Source organism: Podarcis cretensis, assembly GCF_951804945.1.
Source record: "Podarcis cretensis genome assembly, chromosome: 6".
Lineage (NCBI taxonomy): Eukaryota > Metazoa > Chordata > Lepidosauria > Squamata > Lacertidae > Podarcis > Podarcis cretensis.
This window is the reverse complement of record NC_137175.1, coordinates 74,998,698-75,018,343: the sequence shown is the minus strand read 5'-3', so window position 1 is coordinate 75,018,343 and position 19,646 is coordinate 74,998,698. Positions and strand designations below refer to the sequence as shown.

General features: G+C 40.6%; 2 protein-coding genes across 6 annotated transcripts in view; both read right to left on the bottom strand.

The window, feature by feature from the left end:
* Positions 1-47: 47 nt before the first annotated feature.
* LOC307218852 (protein SPO16 homolog) lies at positions 48-8,343 on the bottom strand. Its single transcript, XM_079981789.1, has 5 exons — positions 8,249-8,343; positions 5,253-5,346; positions 3,784-3,952; positions 2,212-2,290; positions 48-1,308 (listed from the first exon to the last, which is right to left on the bottom strand). Exons 1-5 carry the CDS (start codon positions 8,315-8,317, stop codon positions 1,174-1,176), a joined length of 546 nt encoding a protein of 181 aa, XP_079837915.1. The 5' UTR covers positions 8,318-8,343; the 3' UTR covers positions 48-1,173.
* Positions 8,344-18,144: 9,801 nt separating this feature from the next.
* Positions 18,145-19,646, bottom strand: part of BTBD8 (BTB domain containing 8) — a 48,901-nt gene continuing 47,399 nt past the window's right edge. For all 5 annotated transcript variants that reach the window (XM_079981013.1, XM_079981015.1, XM_079981014.1 and 2 more), the window contains one exon: positions 18,145-19,279. In XM_079981013.1, coding sequence (XP_079837139.1) covers positions 18,810-19,279 — 470 coding nt within the window. In that variant the 3' untranslated portion in view covers positions 18,145-18,809. The remainder of the gene's footprint in view (positions 19,280-19,646) is intronic.

Here is a 19,646-nt window from a genome sequence, read left to right as displayed (position 1 = left end):
CCCAGGAGCATCTATAACTATGAGGTTTCATGGGTGGGTGGGTAACACATGGCACAGCCTGTTTTATAACCCTACTGTGACATAAAGCACATGATTCAATGTAATGGCAAAACCGAAATGGGAATATGTGTTCTATCTCAAGGATTCTTTTTCAGTGACCAGAACTGCAGAAGATTTTCATTTTTTTCCCTTAGGCACAGGTTTATACACACCCTGTGATGGGCCTCTAATTTTCACCACCCAAAATACACCACTTAGAAAACAGCCAGCCTATTTGGTATAGACCTCAAGTATTCAGAAAATAGCAAGGAAAAAGCAAAAAATAAAAGTGACAAATTCCCTTACTGGCAATACATCATACCCACAAGGAAAGTAAGAGAACACAAATGCCTCAAGATGTAGGATATGGGAATAAATATAAATTGGCATGTGCTGTATTGACATTAGAGAGAGTACATTCTAAACTTGCAGTGTAGATACTGAGAACCCATTTCAGTTATCATAGAACTGATTCGGAGATATATAGCAGCATGTTGCAGCACTGTTAGATGTAGGCTGATTAAACAGTTACTTGGAGAAAATTGAATCACCTCATAGCAGCAAGGCCCACCAGCATATCATTATGATATTACATTAAGATGACATAAAGGTGAGTTATCCTATCTACGATTTCAGCTATGAGTAAATTCCTCACTGCAAATTTCCTTGGTCATTTCTGGAAATATATCTGAGCAAGTACAAGCAGATGAGAATGAAAACTCTGGGAGGTGGGAGTTCATTGACTTAAATATACAAATTGTTTAGTAAAAGATTTTCCTTTATGGAAATAAAAGAATAACAAGTTCTAAATAATTCTTAGAAAATAAAATATTAAATTGGGTAGGCTACAACTATGCCATTTATTTGCAAAGTTATGTACATTTTTTAAAGGTGTTACTCTTGAATAATGACCATTCTTCCTCAGTATTTTACATCTAGCTATCATTAATATGTCTTGGATGGTTATACAGGAAATTAAACTAAGAAATCCCACACTGATTTTAATCCTAATGTAACATCCAGAAATGCGCTTTCCAAAGTGACATGCTTATTGCTTTGTGGATACATTTTTTAAAAGCACAAAATTGAGACTATTTTGCAAATAAACATGGCCAAACTTTTTTGAATAAAATATTAAGTGGTGTTTACAAAACTACAAGCCAGTTGACTTTGATGAAGCATTTTCCAAACACAGCTTTGTTCTACAATCTGTGTCTTTGCCATTAGCATTCTGTAGCGAATGTTGTCCAGATGCGGTTTTGAAGTAGTCTTTACAAGGAGAGAAATAAAGCAGGTTATAGTAATGGTTTGTGCAATTAATACACCATAAGAGTTGAAAATAACTTTGGATTCTTTCTGCAAGAAAGAAAGATCCTGAGGGAAAGTACTAAAGAGGGTTTGTAAAATAACAGATTTTACTTGCAGGGTCCTGTTTCAGAGAATTTTGGCTTCTATTTTGAAATGAAAGTTTACAAATGACTCGTCTTCAAGTGACTAGATTTTAAAAGGCTTAAAATGTAATACTTTAATTCTGATTTTATATTGGTGTGATTGAAAGAAAAACCTTAGGTTAAACTGAAGTAACTTTAAAGGAACAAGTAGTTATTTTGAAGAGCATAGCTTAAAATAGTCTTAGTCTTTAATTCTATTTCTGGTTTTGCTGCAAAGTAAACTACAGGGAACACTTTTTAAAAATTAGGTACGGTATGTATGCAATAATAATTGCCAGAAGTATTTTATGTAAAAGTACTGTATCTTATTCATATATCACATTAAGCATTAGGTCCTATATGTATCTGCCAGTCAAGTATCTATAATTCGTATTACAAGCACCAAATAGCAAATAACTATTTTATTCACTTACATGTCACTTTTCCTCCAAGGATATCCTTGGTTATTCTTCCCACCCTCCTTTAAAAATAAATAAATCACAATAGCCCTGTACGGGTTAGCCAGTGAGTTTCATGACTGAATAGGAATTTATATTAGAACCTTCCCTGTTCTTGTTTGGCACTGAAAACACTAAACCACATTGGCTCATTTTAGATGCAGTTACATGCTTAGCATGTATGAGAGACTTTTCAAAAAAGTATGTGGAAATCCTATTGATGTATTCTATATTGTCATAGCTGTTTTGCTGTACGTTATTATTTGACAATATTTGCTACTTACTTTTGCTATAGTTAGCATGAGTTTAATAGCTTCAGCGGTATTGTGGACTGGGATTATTCGTAAATTGCTGCCTAGGAACCTGAAACAACCCTCAAAATGTCAATCATGCTAAATACAGTATTCATATTTTTTTACAGCATGGACCAGAATTGTAGCATGCTGTTACATAAGGGTATGTTAATATGATTGCAGCAAATTGAGATTTTGCAAAAGCTGGTACTTCATTTTCACTAGGATTGGGATAGCAGAAGGTAGTCGAAGTCCTTCCCTACCACTGTTCCCAGGCTTGGAGCCTGACATCCAGGAATTCTCCTTTCTCTATATTTTCTTTGCACCAAGAATTCAGGTGATGGAAAAGACGCCTTCCTTAAACCCCAGGCGGTCACTACAATCAGGAGTACACGTTACTGAGCTACATGGAAAACAAGAGGGCTACACCGAAGATGAAATAAAAAGAAAAAGGCCAAGCTAAAGGGTCAAAAAAAAAAAAACATTTCCAATTTTGTTTATTTCCCAAAGTGTTTCAGCATTGTCTTCAGCAAGATGTTATTTGCGGACCAGTAAGGTTTGCATGAAGTGTTTGCCCAAGTTGTAGACAAACAGAGATTGGGCAGGGGAGGAGGAATTTAAACAATGAGGTCAGAAGGAAATGAAATGCAGGAGAGAACACACAGAGATAATTATGTTACTAATAGTGGCCATTACGATCAGATGGGACAATTTCCTAGCTCACTTTTAAGACTTTGAACGTAAACTTAATATTGAACCATCCACTTGATATTGAAGCATCCTGTTACTCCAGGATATGCTCTGTTCTTGCAGTACTACAGTGGTACCTCTGGTTACATACTTAATTCGTTCCAGAGGTCCATTCTTAACCTGAAACTGTTCTTAACCTGAAGCACCACTTTAGCTAATGGGGCCTCCCGCTGCTGCTGCGCCGCTGCTGCACGATTTCTGTTCTCATCCTGAAGCAAAGTTCTTAACTCAAGGTACTATTTCTGGGTTAGCGGAGTCTGTAACCTGAAGTGTATGTAACCTGAAGCATATGTAACCCGAGGTGCCACTGTACTGCCATGCCCTCAAGTTGTACTACCCCTGCCAATTGCTTCGTTGTTGGCATAATGATCTGTATTGCTGGACTTTCAAAAGCGTAATTCTCATTTTTAGACTATTAGAACTTGTGCTGCAGTCTTAACACATACTTGCTTGGAAGTAAGTCTCATTGAAATCAACAGGATTTACTTCCAGGTTGCCTTCCAAGGATAGGACCCTCAGTCTCTGAAAAGGTAACACAAAATGGTGTTATCTTGTACTTAGGGAATGATGACTTGTTAAATTTCCAAAATTGCCGCATTTTATCAAACTTGAGTATGCCAAGTCATACTGACCGAGATGCATCATTTTCTTATATACTGCAATATGACAACGGGGTTTTTAGTCTTTGGCTAAATGCTTTGAGCAAAATCAAATTCACCTACATCTTTGATAATTAAGCAAACATTTCATATTATTGTACCTAGTTTCCTTTACTAATAAAACAAACTATTGACGATTTTTTAAATTTCATACCTCTGCTGAACTCTGAACATCCCATCCCATTCTTTTGGTCCATGACGAGCAGCTGACAAAAGCAAAAATCCATTCCTGTGAATGGTCATGAACTTCTTTATTCTTTCAAATAAAACCTCTCTCTGTGTGAAAAATAAGCCTTGAGCATCGACCAGCAAAAACGCAATTCCTGGGCAAGAAGAAATATGGTGATCAAGTCAGACTTAAATGCATATAAAAAATAGTCAACTACATATATAGTTGGTATATTTACTATTGAAAGAGTTTTGTTCATATAAAGCTGTAGTCCTAGGCATATGTACGTGGAAGATAGACTCATTGCTACTCTTTCATCCATTTCCTGGCCTGTTTACGTGGAAGCCCCATACAAACAGATGAAAGGGGGCTAATTGTTTCTACAGTGTCCTGATCCTATCTGCTTAGTTTATTACAGTGATTCTCAAATTAGGATAGGAAATGAGGAACACATTAAAAATGTATACATGAATTTGCTTGTCTTCTTCTTTCCTCATCATCCTTTTTCCTTTTGTGTAATGTCTATTTACATTTTAAACCCATGGGTAGGTACTGTTTAAAAAACAAGGAATTTAGTAAATTGTTGGTGATTTATTTAAGTGAACAAAATAATAACAGACAAGTGTTTTTTGTTGAACTGTACTGTGAAACCTAACATTCATAGCTTAAAATGGTTTAAAATTATTCTGCCTTGCTTATAAGCCTATAGGATCATTTTCTGCTATTTATATCTGGCTACAAGCATTCTAAAATTTCCTTCAGATATGAATATGTCCAGTTTGGGAGAAAGATAACAGTCATTACAAATTTCTTGGCTTTGGGGGATTTCTAAAGGGTCAGTTATGGAGACTGAGATTATGCCCTCCATAAAATTCACTGGGTGTAAAGCATATTGATACTCTGACCCAAATTATGTTGTAGGGATGCTGCAAGACCACCATGTGTACAACTTGTCACTCTTAATTTCCATATTGAATTCTACAGTTTAAGTAGCCCTGTAAACCGCTTTGAGATTATAAACACACAATCAAGTAGTGTATATATTTAATGCAATAAATATAAATAATAAATACATTAAATGAAATATAAATAAATTCATATATATATGTATGTATATATTAATGGTCACATTTCCCATAATTTAAGATACTCTAATCCCCGCGGCGGGGTGAGCTCCCGTCTTTCGGTTCCAGCTCCTGCCCACCTAGCAGTTCGAAAGCACTCTTAAGTGCAAGTAGATAAATAGGTACCGCATTATAGCGGGAAGGTAAACGGCGTTTCCGTGTGCTGCGCTGGTGCTGGCTCGCCAGAGCAGCTTTGTCACGCTGGCCACGTGACCCGGAAGTGTCTCTGGACAGCGCTGGCCCCCGGCCTCTTAAGTGAGATGGGCGCACAACCCTAGAGTCGGACACGACTGGCCCGTACGGGCAGGGGTACCTTTACCTTTACCTTACCAGAAAGAGAGAAAATTATTGATCCATTTTCCACTGTATCTGAATATCGAACCCGGTGTTGCTGATTTTGTAGGGACATTGAAATTTCATGACCCTAAATAAGTTATAAAATACAGGATTAAAACATGCTCACCAGTTCTAAATAAAGTTAATTGGGTCACTTCGAGCTCGCATTATAATGACAAAAAAGAGAGACAGAAATATCTACACCGTTGATCATTTTTTAACCTTTACTCCTCTTCCCACTAAGCTAACATACAGTGGTACCTCGGGTTAAGAACTTAATTCGTTCCGGAGGTCCGTTCTTAACCTGAAGCACCACTTTAGCTAATGGGGCCTCCTGCTGCCACACGATTTCTGTTCTCATCCTGAAGCAAAGTTCTTAACCCGAGGTACTGAAGCATATGTAACTGTTCTCATCCTGAAGCAAAGTTCTTAACCCGAGGTACTGAAGCATATGTAACCCGAGGTACCACTATATATTATAAAACATGCATCCTTTTCATTAAAATATTGCTCATTATAACCAGGGTGCTTTATGTTTAGCTTGCCATACAACAGAATTTAACAGTTGTCCCAGTTGCAGCCTGGAGAGCCATCCACTAAACTTCCCAATGCAATGAGAAAATGTTTGAGTCTTCTCCTGTCGGTTCCTCCTGCCTCTGTCACCCCATTCCCCTTCTGTTCATTAAAACAGTCAGGAAAGTAAGATGGACCCAGAAAAAGGATAGGAATGGACAGAAGACTTATTCCAAATGCAGCAGGAGCTTTTAAAGAGGGCCTGTTTCCCATCAGCCCCAGCCAGAGATGTTGCAAGCTGTAGACCAGCTGCATCCGGAGGGTCACAGATTACCCAGGTATCCCATCAATCAAGTTTTCATCTTAAGATAAGCTAGCCAAGTTTCTTTCTATCAATCAGGAACAATGTCAGCTTGTGCAATGACAGTGTACTGCCTCCAAGAACTGTTCCTGTCAACAAGAGAAGGGAAACTAATAAAAAAAACTGCATTAAAAGAGTAACAAAGATCAACATTATAGATTAATCAATCAAAATGCTTCCTGAAAGCAAGGAGAACATCTATAGCACTTTCTGCATCGCCTGTTTGTCATTATGACTGTTCATTGCATCCTGTAATTGCTATTAACGAACTAAAGGAAGGCTCCAGAGGGGAAAAGGAGGGAAGGGGAACACATTGGCGAGCACTGGCTGTACTAACAAAAAGTCAATGCAAAAGCCACTTTGTTTGTTGGGAAGCAGGGATGGCCTCAGGTGGGCAACAATTCTAAATGTCACGGAGGTGCTGCTGCTGCTGCAAGTGTTGGAGGAAGAAAGGGTTTCTTACAACCTGATAGGAAGTGGCACTTAACAGCCATAACAGAGTGCGTTCCCCACATCCTCCCTGATGTAAAAGTCTTCCAAGTGCAAAACACAACTCTTATAGACTCCAGCTCACTCACCCTATTTTCTTTCAGTCACTTTTACAAATTGGGAACATCCCAAGAAGGGTGGAAGTTAGCCCCCAACTATTTATTTATTTACATTTGCTTTTATACTCCCAGGAGCTCAGGTAACATACATGGCTCTTCTCCTCTCCATGTTATCCTCCAAACCACCCTGCAAGGTAGGTTCTGATGACAGGTAGTGACTGACTCAGTCACCCAGTGAGCTTGATGACTGAGGATTTGAACTTCAGTCTCCCGGGTCCTAGTTCAACGCTATTCATCAGAACGAGTCTTTAAAGGAAAATTAGAGAAGTTCAAGGAGGGTAAAGTTTATCAGTGGCTACTAGAGTCAGAATGGTTGTGTGCTACTGGGCATGCCTCTGAATACCAAGTTGCTGGGAAATAAAAGTGGAGAGTGTGTTATTGCTCTCATGTCCTTTATTGGGCATCCAATAGGCATCTGATTGGCCACTGTGAGAAGAGAATGCTGGATTAGATGGGCCTTTGATCTGATAAAGCAAGGTCTTCTGTTTTGTGCTTTTGTTCTAGCCAGGCCATTAGTGTTTTAGATTTCATTGAAATGGACATATTAATATGGTCGATGCTCTTTGATCATGACATTTAACCCCTCTGGAGTGTTTGGGGTGGGGGAAAAGCACAGGAATATAAGAAGTCGACTGCTGTAAGCATGCTTTATCAGAAAATCTCACTTCTGAACAGCCACTACACTGATTTAATGGAATTAAAATATTGTTGTGCGTTTTGGGGGATTAAACTAAAACACCTCCTGGGGCCTCTTCCAACTCAGTACTGTAATTCTGCAGCTATAAGACAGGTCTGGAGAAGAAGAGGACTGGTAAAATCGTCAAACCAGTTTCTTTCGTTAAGTAAATAGCCCTAGCCAGATCTGTTTAGTATCCCCTTGGTAATGTACGCTAGGGTCAATATGATGCCACAGTAACTAAATAACTGGAGATACTTGTGGAAGGGGAGTGCTAGAACAAAAAAAGCAAGTGTATTTCTGTGCCTTTCCCTGGCCACTTGGGTTTATTTGACAATAGGAAAGAGCACAATTGATTGGCAATTTTGGACTCAAACTGAGGTCAGAACTGTGGGATTTCTTGGGCACTCTGAAGGAGCTGAGTGCCCCCCTGAAACCTAATGGGATAGCAGTGTCAGTTGGACTGGTTTAACCTGAGTACCCTCTGCACGTTTGGAGTTTTCACTGCTTAGAGAATTGTGCTTCCCATTTCACTATGCTTCAATGTCGGTCAGTTCCTTAATGCAACACAGCAGTTAGTTTTAATTTTAATTTAAAAGGTGGTGGGTCTTAAATCTGTTTGCAGACTACCCTCTCTAATCTGGAGGCCTTAATCCCAGTCATATGAGGACATGGTAGAGCTGTGTTCTGACATTGTTGTTAAGCTTTGATGCCATGGCTCTCTCTTCTATATTAGGTGTTCCTAGAAAGGGTGGAATACACAGCCCCATTTATTTTGTGACCCTTTGCGAGGCTAGAGCAACTTGTACGAACAAATGGTAGGATACAGTACCTGCAGAGATGAACTCACAATTACGGTTGCAGTCCACCGTGTCTTTTCTTGCCCACTGCCTTCCGCCATGCTGACAGTACCAGACACTTACGGAACACTACAAACTGAGAAGGGAAAGTAGTGGGACCTTTGTTTGCACCTTATAAATAGCATTAATATAACAGGTCACATTATACTGAGTTTTGATAATGCTAGAGGAGAAGTAAAGTGCAAAGAGAAGGTGTCATTTACAAAATATAAGAGATGAACTCCACTTTTAGGAATTCTAAGCACACTTAGTTAAGAGTAAGTCCCATTGATCTCAATGAAGCTTCAGATTAGACATGTATAGCTCTTGACTATTTTTAGCCCTGGGAAACGGTGCACTCACTCTCTTTCAACTGTGCAAAACATTTGTACATGCACCAGAAACAAGCTTCCATTGAATCAAAAAGGCCTTGAAGAGAAAAAGGCACTTTCCCCAAGTGCAGTCCTTGTTCTGGTTATTACTATGAGTCAATCAAGCACTGTTAGTGATACTCTGAGGTGCATTATAACTTCAAGGTGGCTCAGCAATACAGATCCCAACCATCTGAATGCAGAGTTTGCAAACCATCTATGAGTGAGACTGTCATAAACATTTAGGAGACACACAGGCCTAACACATACCCTCCAACATTTCTCCAATGAAAATAGGGACGTCCCATTCCAGAATGATAATTTTACTACTTATACCCCACACATCTTATTGGGTTGCCCCTAGCCACTCTGGGCGGCTTCCAACATATATAATTAAAACATTAAACATTAAAAAAAAACCTTCCCTATACAGGATTGCCTTTAGACGGCTCGGGGGTTGGATAATGCCATACCCTCCAACATTTCTCCAATCAATCAATCAATCAATCAAACCTTTATTGCATTAGCATACAGCCATAGCAGGATAAAACAAACTAAAAATGGTATAGACAAGCAACCAAACAAGATTCAAAACGATATTACTGGGGTTATGACATTTAAATTACCCTAAGACAATAATGTAAAGATTTAGTTGCCAGCGCCGGGAATCTAGAATGCGGATGAATATAAAGCATATAATGGCCCCAAAATAGGCTTGGCACATTAGGTTAAAAAGGTAATGAAAGAATTAAAACCGGTCCAGGTCTAGAACACACTACCCAGTCAGAGTAGCCCTGAGTTTCAAGGCCTGCACTATAAAGATTGCCACCCCACGTGAAACTTGGGGATTTGCGTCCACAAGAAGCGATTTCAAACAGTCTTCCTTAGATGTGATGGTGGACGGGATCAAGCGGAGGAGCTTAGATCTTATTGGCTCATAAATAGGGCAGTAGAAAAAGAAGTGTATGAAGTCCTCTACTTCATTCATTGTGCATGAACATAGACGCTGAGTAATAGGGGTCTTAGAGTAAATCCCCTGCAGGAAGGCCGTGGGTATAGAATGGAAACGGGCCATGGTAAACGCTCTTCTCAAATTGGGCTCCAATCAAAATAGGAACATCCTAAGGAAAAGGGGGAGTATTCCGGGTTCAAATCAGAAACCAGGATGGCGTCTCTAAATCAGGGACGTCCCTGGAAAATAGGGGCACTTGGAGGATCTGCTAACAGAGCTAATAATTCTGTGGGCATTCAAGTTTTTTCACCTTTTCCCATACAGTAAGCACCTTTTCTGTTACAACATTAGAAAAAGGTTAGGGTACTAAGTGAGACACTCCACAGAGAGCAGATCATTATAATTTGTTGCAGTTAACTCATAAAGTCCCCATAGGTTTGCCCCTTTTCTGTTCTACAGAGGCACTATGTGTTTCAAAGTGTGGCAAAGTGGATACACCAAAGAGACCCCAGCTTCAAGTTCTGATTTGGGGCAAGGAGTGCCAGCTTGAACCTGCAACCCTGGGTGTCCTTGAGGTTTTTTGGGGAACAAACCCAAATTGTCAACTTTTTCCTGGGGAAACCTCCTCACCCCAAATAGTAATTTTAAGCTTTTGGAACTGTTTCTGCTACTTTTTCCATTGCGTTACCATACATCCGGGTTTTCACTGACATTTTGCTGATTCGGCAAAATCCCCCCTCCCCCCCCCCCGCCATTTTTACACCTGGAAACGTGTCAGGAAAATTCCTGATGCAGGACAAGCCTATGATTCTTATTATGAAAATAAAAACAGGAAACATTCTGTTGTTGTGCCTGTAACCTCAGTTTAAGGTGCCGTTTAGCTCTTAGCTTTCATATCTCTTCTAACGCCGCTTATGAAGTTAAAATTCTAGTCAGCATTATGGCATTGTGAGTCATGCCAGTCAAGAATGGCTTAGTAATTCCTCACAACGTTCAATAAAAAGCGGCGTACAAGAGAGAGCTTGGATGTGGCAGTTTTGTCACTAAGGCTTGCTAAGGACTGTGTGGGAAGCGAAGGCTTCTAGAGCTTCCTAATCTATTGACGTTCATTCCTACTTAGCCCAGGCCCTGCAAAAGCTGAGCTCTGGCCCCTCAGTCAAGGTCCCCCTCACAACTTTTCTAAGAGACACCATTATGGAACGCCAGTAATGGAGGCTGGCTTTGAGGCCTAGCTCTTCTGGTATCACAGCCAAGGGAGCCTGGTTAACTTGCCAGTGGCACTTGCAGAATATACCCTACAGGGCTTTTCTTTCCCTCACCCCCACCCCGTTTATTTGTTTTTAAAACTGGCAACTTTCAATTTACAGACAAATTCAAAAAAGCATGCCACTGAGGAAACAGCGTTCTCCTTTTGTATGGGCGCAATGAAATGATGTTTCTGTTTTTAACTCACTCTCAAATTCTGGATTGGGGGGGGGGGCAAGGTATTGGGATAAACAAGGGATCTCCTTCTCCACTCTTCCCCTGTGATATATGGATGAAGGGTGGTATACAAATTTAATAATAATAATAAAAAATGAATAAGAACTCAATTGTTCAACTCCGCTCCCGCATTTCATTCCTTCTCCTCCTTACTTTACTTGCACAAGATTCCCCAGTACCAGTCCTTAAATAAAATTTTAAAAACCCCACTCTACACTTACAACTGAATGAATTTGATAAATTATGTAGATGTATCCACCATAACTGACTAAATTAACTTAAGGCAAAAGCAGAATTACTACTAAAATCAAATGCTCAGTTAAATAATACTGGGTTTTTGTTTTTTTAAAAAAGCAGGACAGGGTTAAGGGTTAATGTTACAGAGGATTGTTGTAATAAAACTTTGCGTTACTGCTTGTGATTATGTTCGTGTGGAAGTCTATTCTATCTAAAGCATAAAAAAAAAAATTCAACAAGGACATTAATAAATTACACAGTATCAGGTTTCCCCATTCAGAACAGAAAGGCAAACTATCCAGGGAAAAGACTGAAGGCGCTACAACAAAAGGGTCAAAAGCTTTTCTCAATATAGGAATTGTAATTTTAGTTCACTGATCTGAAAGCTGCCATTTCAAATATTTTCCTGCAAGGGGGATATTTGGAAAGAAGCCTAGAAATCTTACAGGAAGGTAGTCGTGCTTAATAATACTGGAGCATTACTAGCTTGCTTAGTATTCATCTACGTTCGGTGTCTCCTCAGTTCTTGTGCCTTCGCAAGAAAAATGGCGAGGCAAACTCCCGTCTTCACTCGGTAATGGGGTCAGCCCAAACATTCAAGAGAGTGAGGCAACCCCTCAGGGAGCAGATGCTGGGGGGCAACCGTAGCAGCCCCTCCGCTGTTCCACCTTAAACCAGCAAAGATTGCCCCATTGCTGAGGGACCTAAATGTGTAGACCAGGCAGCCTTCTTTCCCCACTCCTTAAACTAGCCAACTTCCCTCAAGTGTGGTGGAAGAGAGTATGCTTTTATGTGGAGATACCAGAGACTGCCCTAAGTACAGTCTGCTTAGGGGTGTTGTGTCGGGGTCAGAAACCGCTAGAAATAAACTTCGGGTGATTTCTGGGAACAAATGTCTCACCCCATTGAGCTGTGCTCACAGCGTTGCAAGCAGTATGGCAGCCTCTCACACTTTGCTATGAGTTTTGCCTCTTCAAGGAAGAGGTAGAAAGCTTATTTTTCAGGATGGGCTTCTAGTACACCAGCCCCCTTTCCATTTCTTAATCTGCTGAAATCATTACCAATGCAATTAACTGAGCACTTCTTCCTATTATTATTATTATGCCTGTCCTTAGGCACTACGTCATCTGTCAAGCGGATAACTTATCGTAGTGTCATGAAATATTCACACACCAACGCGCAATTATATCCTTTTAAACTGAAATCGTCCAGGACATAAATCTTTGTTTTGTCACATGTACAGGCTGAAGAGCCAACAGGCTACAGCCAGATAATATTATGCGTATCTGCTTAGAGAGAAACAAATAGACACTACAGCCAATCCTTCCAATTTACTATAACTGCACCTACCATGATTTTGGATTGTTTTACTTGAGAGCAGGGATGGGGACCCTGTGGCCCTCCAGATATTGTTGGACTTTAGCTCCCACCAGGCATAGCAAACATGACCAATATTTGACAACATCTAGGAGGGCCACAATTCCCCATCTCTGCTTAAGAGGAAGAAGACCTCATGATCAAGACCACACCTAAAACCTAAAACCTGGCCAACTCAGCACATCAAGCATATCTTTAGAGACACAATCTACACAGAGTTTTTATTCTCCATTTGTGTACATGTGTATACGATGCCACTGAGGGAAGGCATGCGAACCAGCTTCTTACAAGTAGACACTGTCAATCGCAGCAACTCACCCAGGACTAAAGAGCTGGACCACACTAAAAAAATTCCATGCCTCCTGTCGTGTAACTGAATGCAAAGAAAAACAAATGCCACTTGAGTGAATCAGGCCTCAGTGCTTATGAAATTTTCTCACCTTAGAGAGCATTTCAGAAGTGTCACTTTTTAAATGTCAATCTTAGGTCAAATACATGCTTAATTGTATCATGCTAAGCTCAGCACAAGTTTCTTCAATAACTATAATACCCAGCATTTCTAATGCACTTCAAAGTACTTGATGTGCTTCCCACATTCTCTCAATAATCTCTCTAAAGTGGGCATAATACTTGGAATAAGCTTCATATTTACAGTAGAGAGATAATAGTAATAGTCTTCAACCTTTTCAGAGTTGGGATACAGCTATAACCCAAACATACACTTGGGAAGCCTAACCTTTGTCAGATATTTGAATGGGAGTAGCGTTGCTCTTGAGACCCAGTAGCTGGTCTTGAACCACCAAGGGCTAAGAGGTGTTGGCTTGCCAGAGACCACCAAGTTCATGGCAGAGAATTTTTGAACTAATGAATTCTTTGTTTACTGTTCTGTAGGGGTATAAGGATTTATCTATTTGGGTTATCTGTTTCTAATCTCCCCAATGTTCAATTCAGTTCTCCACATTTCTGCAATTGCAATTAAAAAAAAAATCCTCCTAAAATTTTCCCAACATCCTAGTGTGAATGTCTGATATTTCTGCATGCAATTTTGACATTTTTGGAAGCAATGTAATACAGTTTGTATGTTATTTTCACTGCTGTGTTGTTTTTTTGCAGACTGACCCCCAATGTATGTATTTTTGTAAACAACCTTTGCAAAATTCAGTTAAGTGTGAATTTAAAAGAACAGCTGTGCTTTGATTCTCGTATTGCTTCAGAAAGTGTAGATTTGGTCGATTCACCTTTAAATGCAAACTGAATTGAATTTCTGCCCCATCCCTGCAGCTCAGCCTCTTCAATTGTACTTTAGGGTAGTGATGGCCAAACTTGGCCCTCCAGCTTTTTTGGGACTACAATTCCCATCATTCCTGACCACTGGTCCTGTTAGCTAGGGATGAGGGGAGTTGTAGTCCCAAAACAGCTGGAGGGCCAAGTTTGGCCATCACTGCTCTAGGGACTAGTGGGGCCAGTTTCAGACATTTTCCAGCCTAAGGCAAAGGATAAGACAAGTCCACTTACCTTAAACAGGCAGCATTGTGGCCTGGCCATAGGCTTTTGTCAGCCTGGGTAGGACTGCAGGCCCAACTATGGATGGCCCAGTGACAGGCAGGCCTAGCTCCAGGGACTCCCCAGGGGGTGGGCCCAACTGGCCAAGGGTCGTTGCTTGGGTCCACCCCCTGGGGAATAAATTGAGGCTGGCCCAGCACATCTCCACAGCTTTTCTGTCAGATATCCTACCCTTCCATCATATGCTCTTCTTTCATGCTAGACGTTGCTATGGACATTGTCCTGATCCCTGGGCCTACCTGGCGGCAAGGCAGTATTTCAAGTCCCAAGTTCAACAGTCGGGAAACACGGTCTGGGGTCAATCCATATGTCCAAAGTCCAACCAGAAGCACCATCCCATAGTGGACCTGGAGCATCCAAGTCAAGATCCATCAACATGGACAGCTGAGCAGACACAGCCCCTTAGCTCAGCTGCCCTTTGCTGCTTTGCCTGCTGAGCGCAGCACCTGGGCTTAATGAGGCAGGTGACCCTCACCTGTCCTGAGCCTACTTCAGCTGAGAAATCACTCTCCTCCCAGAGATAGCAAGCCCCACCTGGCCAACTACAGAGCTGGGTTGTAGGCTCGTCTGCCTCAGCCGCCTAGAGCAGGCATAGGCAAACTCGGCCCTCCAGAAGTTTTGGGACTACAACTCCCATCATCCCTGACCACTGGTCCTGTTAGCTAGGGAGTTGTAGTCCCAAAACATCTGGAGGACCGAATTTGCCTATGCCTGACCTAGAGCATATCTCCCACTGCTCCCTACGTCTCAGAGCCCACTGTGTTCATGGAGGCAGGGCCCCTTCTGACTATGGCTCTTTCAGTTCTGGGTCCTCTCACCATCCTGTGTCACCCTGCAAGTACATCATCCCCAGCTGGTGTGTCTCAAGCCCGGCTACACCCCTTGCCTGAATCCTCTTCCTCCTCCCCATCGTCACGCCAGATCAAAGGAACTTTTCCACTTGAAAACCAAATAACCAGAGCCAATTTGCCATCTCCCCCCTAGCAAAAGAAATTTAAACAACATTGAAAAGTATTATTAACCCACAATCGGCTTTCCTTACTATTTTTGAGGACACCAATAAACAACTTTATAAAAGGTCCGCTGCCTGTTTTCTTGTCGCTGCACGATTGGCACAAACACGGCAAAAGCTACAAGGATTTACTCTGGAATTTTGGTATAAAAATATATGATGCAAGCAATAGCAGAAAAGGTCACCCATAATATTGTTTCCCATGGAAAACAAAAACCAGAGACATTTCTCACAATATGGTGGTCCTTTATTTTCTACACCAATGATCACAGACAGGCAGATAATCTTCCTCAAACTACATCAGACATTTAGACATAGGAATAGACTATTAAAACATGTATGAGACTAAAGTTATTATCAGATATGACTCTCTTTGATGGGCGTTTGGAGCACTGAATGTGTGAATGTGACTTTGGAAGCTGATTGAAGATTGTTAAGACATTTATTGCAAATTCATCACGCTGTAGAAAAAGGAGGATGCGGCGGGGGGGGTGTCACAATTTTTACTGGGGAATTTTATATTATACTCATTATATTTATCTTTAATAAAATCTTTTTAAAATAAGGGTAAGTGAAATAGGAAGAGCTGACACAGCATAAGCTTTATTCTTTTCCTGCCACATTTATTCAACTTTCTTTCCCCATTACATACACCAAATGTTTGCTACAAAACGAATCCCAACGTTTGTCAGAAATAAAAATCTAACTATTGAAGTACACAGAAAGCCGTTATGCATTGCCAATACCTGCAATGGTTTTCACAATGCCATTGAAGACTTACTGCAAACCGCTAGTACAAAATGGTGACTGGGCTACTAACAGAGACCAGCCAAATGGATTACATGTTGCCAGTCTTTGAAAAACTGCACTGGGTGTTGGTCTGTTTCAAAGTTCAACTTGCTAGTGCTTACCTTTGAAGCCTTGAATGGCTCTTGGAGCCAAAGATCAGGAGGACCAACACTGCCCACAGGAATCTGAACCGCACCTTTGGAATGACCTTTCCACGAAAGCCCATGTTAATCTCTATGCTGCTTTTCTATCTTCGCTTTACAGTTTCTACCATTTTTAATTTCTGACATACGTGTGTGTGTGTGTGTGTGTGTGTGTGAGAGAGAGAGAGAGAGATATTTAGGTCTTTAATGTTTTCCTGTATTTTCATTGAAAGCTGGGAATTTTTCTTAGTGGAACGGCACTATGCAAGTATCTTAATTACTTTTAAATTTATTAAGTATAGGCAGTGGGACACGGGTGGCGCTGTGGGTTAAACCACAGAGCCTAGGACTTGCTGATCAGAAGGTCGGCGGTTCGAATCCCCGCGACGGGGTGAGCTTCTGTTGCTCTGTCCCTGCTCCTGCCAACCTAGCAGTTCTAAAGCACGTCAAAGTGCAAGTAAATAGGTACCGCTCCGGCGGGAAGTTAAACGGTGTTTCCGTGCGCTGCTCTGGTTCACCAGAAGCGGCTTAGTCATGCTAGCCACATGACCCGGAAACTGTACGCCGGCTCCCTCGGCCAATAAAGCGAGATGAGCACCGCAACCCCAGAGTTGGCCACGACTGGACCTAATGGTCAGGGGTCCCTTTATCTTTAAGTATAGACAGAGAGGGAAGAATGAAATCATGAATCCTTCAAAAGCTGCATTTCCACATGCGTTACTAAAATAAAATGGGTGGAACTCAACTTTGAGTTGAGCCTCGGTCCAGTATACCTGAAGGAGCGTCTCCACCCCCATCGTTCTGCCCGGACGCTGAGGTCCAGCTCCGAGGGCCTCCTGGCAGTTCCCTCATTGCGAGAAGCAAAGCTACAGGGAACCAGGCAGAGGGCCTTCTTGGTAGTGGCGCCCACCCTGTGGAATGCCCTCCCATCAGATGTCAGAGATAAACAACTACCTGACATTCAGAAGACATCTGAAGGCAGCCCTGTTCAGGGAAGTTTTTAATGTATGACATATTAGTGTATTTTTGGTCTTTGTGGAAGCTGCCCAGAGTGACTGGGGAAACCCAGCCAGATGGGCGGGGTACAAATAATAAAATTAATAATAATATTATTATTATTATTATTATTATTATTATTATTATTATTATTACTACTACTACTATTATTATTTGCGCTATGACAAATGCTCCAACTGCACAAGCACTATAACCTGACAGATCTCCCCTCTCCTTCCCTCATGTGCTGTACTATGGGTTCTCCATCCCACCAGAGCAAAGGTCAGGAGAGCATGCGGGGCAGGGCAAACAGAAGTCTTTGTGCAGGGCTTCCGCTGATAGGTAAATCTCGCCCAATTACTTCACAGCAAAAAGGTCCATCCACCTTAAGTTTATTTAAGTGAGCATCATAGAACACAAAAATCAGTATCTGAGTGTTCCACCTACATCGCAACTTGGATGGTAAGAACTCCCTATGAAGTGGATTCCAATTTTCTCGTCACAGAGTAAATAGGATGCATATTGAAAAGGAAATTAAAAAAAAACACATATAGATGATATTGTGTTTCACTGTTCCTGCACTATTAGCCAGACCCACCCCGACCCCCCGAGATGATAAGCTGTAACTGGAAAAAAGGCTCGGGATCAAAAAATATGAATACCAATCCTTTAAAAGTGTCCTTCGATAAGGGAAGTGTGCTACCCAATACACTCTAAGGAATCCAAATATAGATCTATATGGCACACAAAAGATAGAAATTTGAAATGAGCAGACTACTTCATTATATTTCACCTCTCATGCTATTAAATACCATCTTAAAAGAAAAAAACTGTTAACTGTATTAGATTTTGTATAAATAATTCTTGAGGTTTCCCCCCCTTCAATTTAACAACACTGTAAACATATATTTCTTCCTAGAAAAAGAATACTACGTATCCCTTCCAGAAACTCCTGTGCAATCTTAGATTTAAACAATTTAGAAATTTATTGAATTTTCAAAAACAAAAAAGGTACAAAAAATCAACCTGGAGAAAACAACCCAAACATGCTGCTGTTTATAAATAAAGTTCAGAAACAGTTGCATTATTATTATTATTATTTCCTGCAAATCCAAACACACATTTCTAGAATTGAAAGTACTGTTGGCACACATCTTTTGACGTAATCACTGTGAATCGCTTATCTTTGAAGAAGTCACCAAGTCACTATGTATGGGGAGCAATGGAAGAAAAAAGGATAGCAATACTTATTCTGCATTCATATTTTAATTCATTGAGCATTTAGGAAATGTATGAGTAAGTGATGAATGAAAAAAGGAGAGAGTAAGTCAAAGCATTTTCTTACAGGGCATCTAATTTCCTAATTCTAGGCAGAGAAAGAAAAGAAGACATGCTTGAAAATAGTTTTTAGAAAAACATCCACCTTAAATCTCAAAAGTTTATTTTACCTGTGTTTAAATCTTAAATTATAAATGGACCACTTAAAGAAAGGATCATTTCAATATCAAGGACTGACTCTTCTTGACGGATGCAGTATTTATTATTGTATAGAAATATTGCATCACCTATTTACTTGCAGAGGTACAGGGAAAAGAAGAGGGGAGGAGTCCTGTCTCAAAACACGTGATCACTTCAATGATGGGTTTCTAGTTCAAGAATTGTCCATTCCCCTTGAGGGGAAGAACAATCTTCAGAGGAAAAACTTGCCACTGTGATGCTTGCTGAAGAATCATCCAGTGGAGATATCAGTTCAGTCCACCTACTGAAAGTGTCAATCTGTGCTTTACCCTGAGGTTGTGAACTGTCTCGTGCCAGAAAAAGTGTCTGGTTGATGAGATATTGTGCTAAGTTAAGGTCTTCAGGAACAGAGTTTTTGATGTCCAAGTTTGACTCCTGGTCAGATAACAGTTGCCTGAGAAGAGTCCAGTCCTGTTCTGCAAACGGCTGATCTTCAAAATCCACATCTAGAATGTTCAGTTCCGACTCCATCCTCTGCTCAAAAGCTTCTCCAACATCCATCTCGTAAATTGGAGAAAGGGTTTTTGGAGGCCGATGCTCATACATGCAGGTTTGTGTCAATCTGTCACAATCATCTATGTCTCCTGAAATAATTCACAATACTACACATTGTAAAAATTGCACAGGCTTTCCCCTTTTGCAGGGCTTTTGTACAGCATACTTCACTCAATGCAGCAGGACCAATCCAACCAGATTAAAGAGGTAAGGAAAAATGTAACTTGTATACAAAGTCCACAAATATTTGAGCCATTTTTTAAAATGCATTTAAAAAAGTAAATGAAACGAAGTATACGGCTTATAAATAAAGCAGCAATCACCACTGGCAATTGACAATAAACCTCCATAATTGGAAAAAATTTCTGATACAGAAAATGACAAGTCATGTAAACCAACATTTAATGCACATGGATTTCTAAAACCACTAAAATAATAACTTAAAATAGGAAGGAG

What these genes read in the sequence shown, in the direction of transcription:
- LOC307218852 (XM_079981789.1), bottom strand. Translation starts at nt 8,317, where the DNA reads ATGGCGGAAGGCAGTGGGCAAGAAAAGACACGGTGGACTGCAACCGTA. An exon ending in AATAATTTTCTCTCTTTCTG is followed by an intron (nt 3,953 to 5,252) that starts GTAAGGTAAAGG and finishes CTTCTTGCCCAG; the next exon opens with GAATTGCGTTTTTGCTGGTC. An exon ending in TCATGCTAACTATAGCAAAA is followed by an intron (nt 1,309 to 2,211) that starts GTAAGTAGCAAA and finishes CTCCTTGTAAAG; the next exon opens with ACTACTTCAAAACCGCATCT.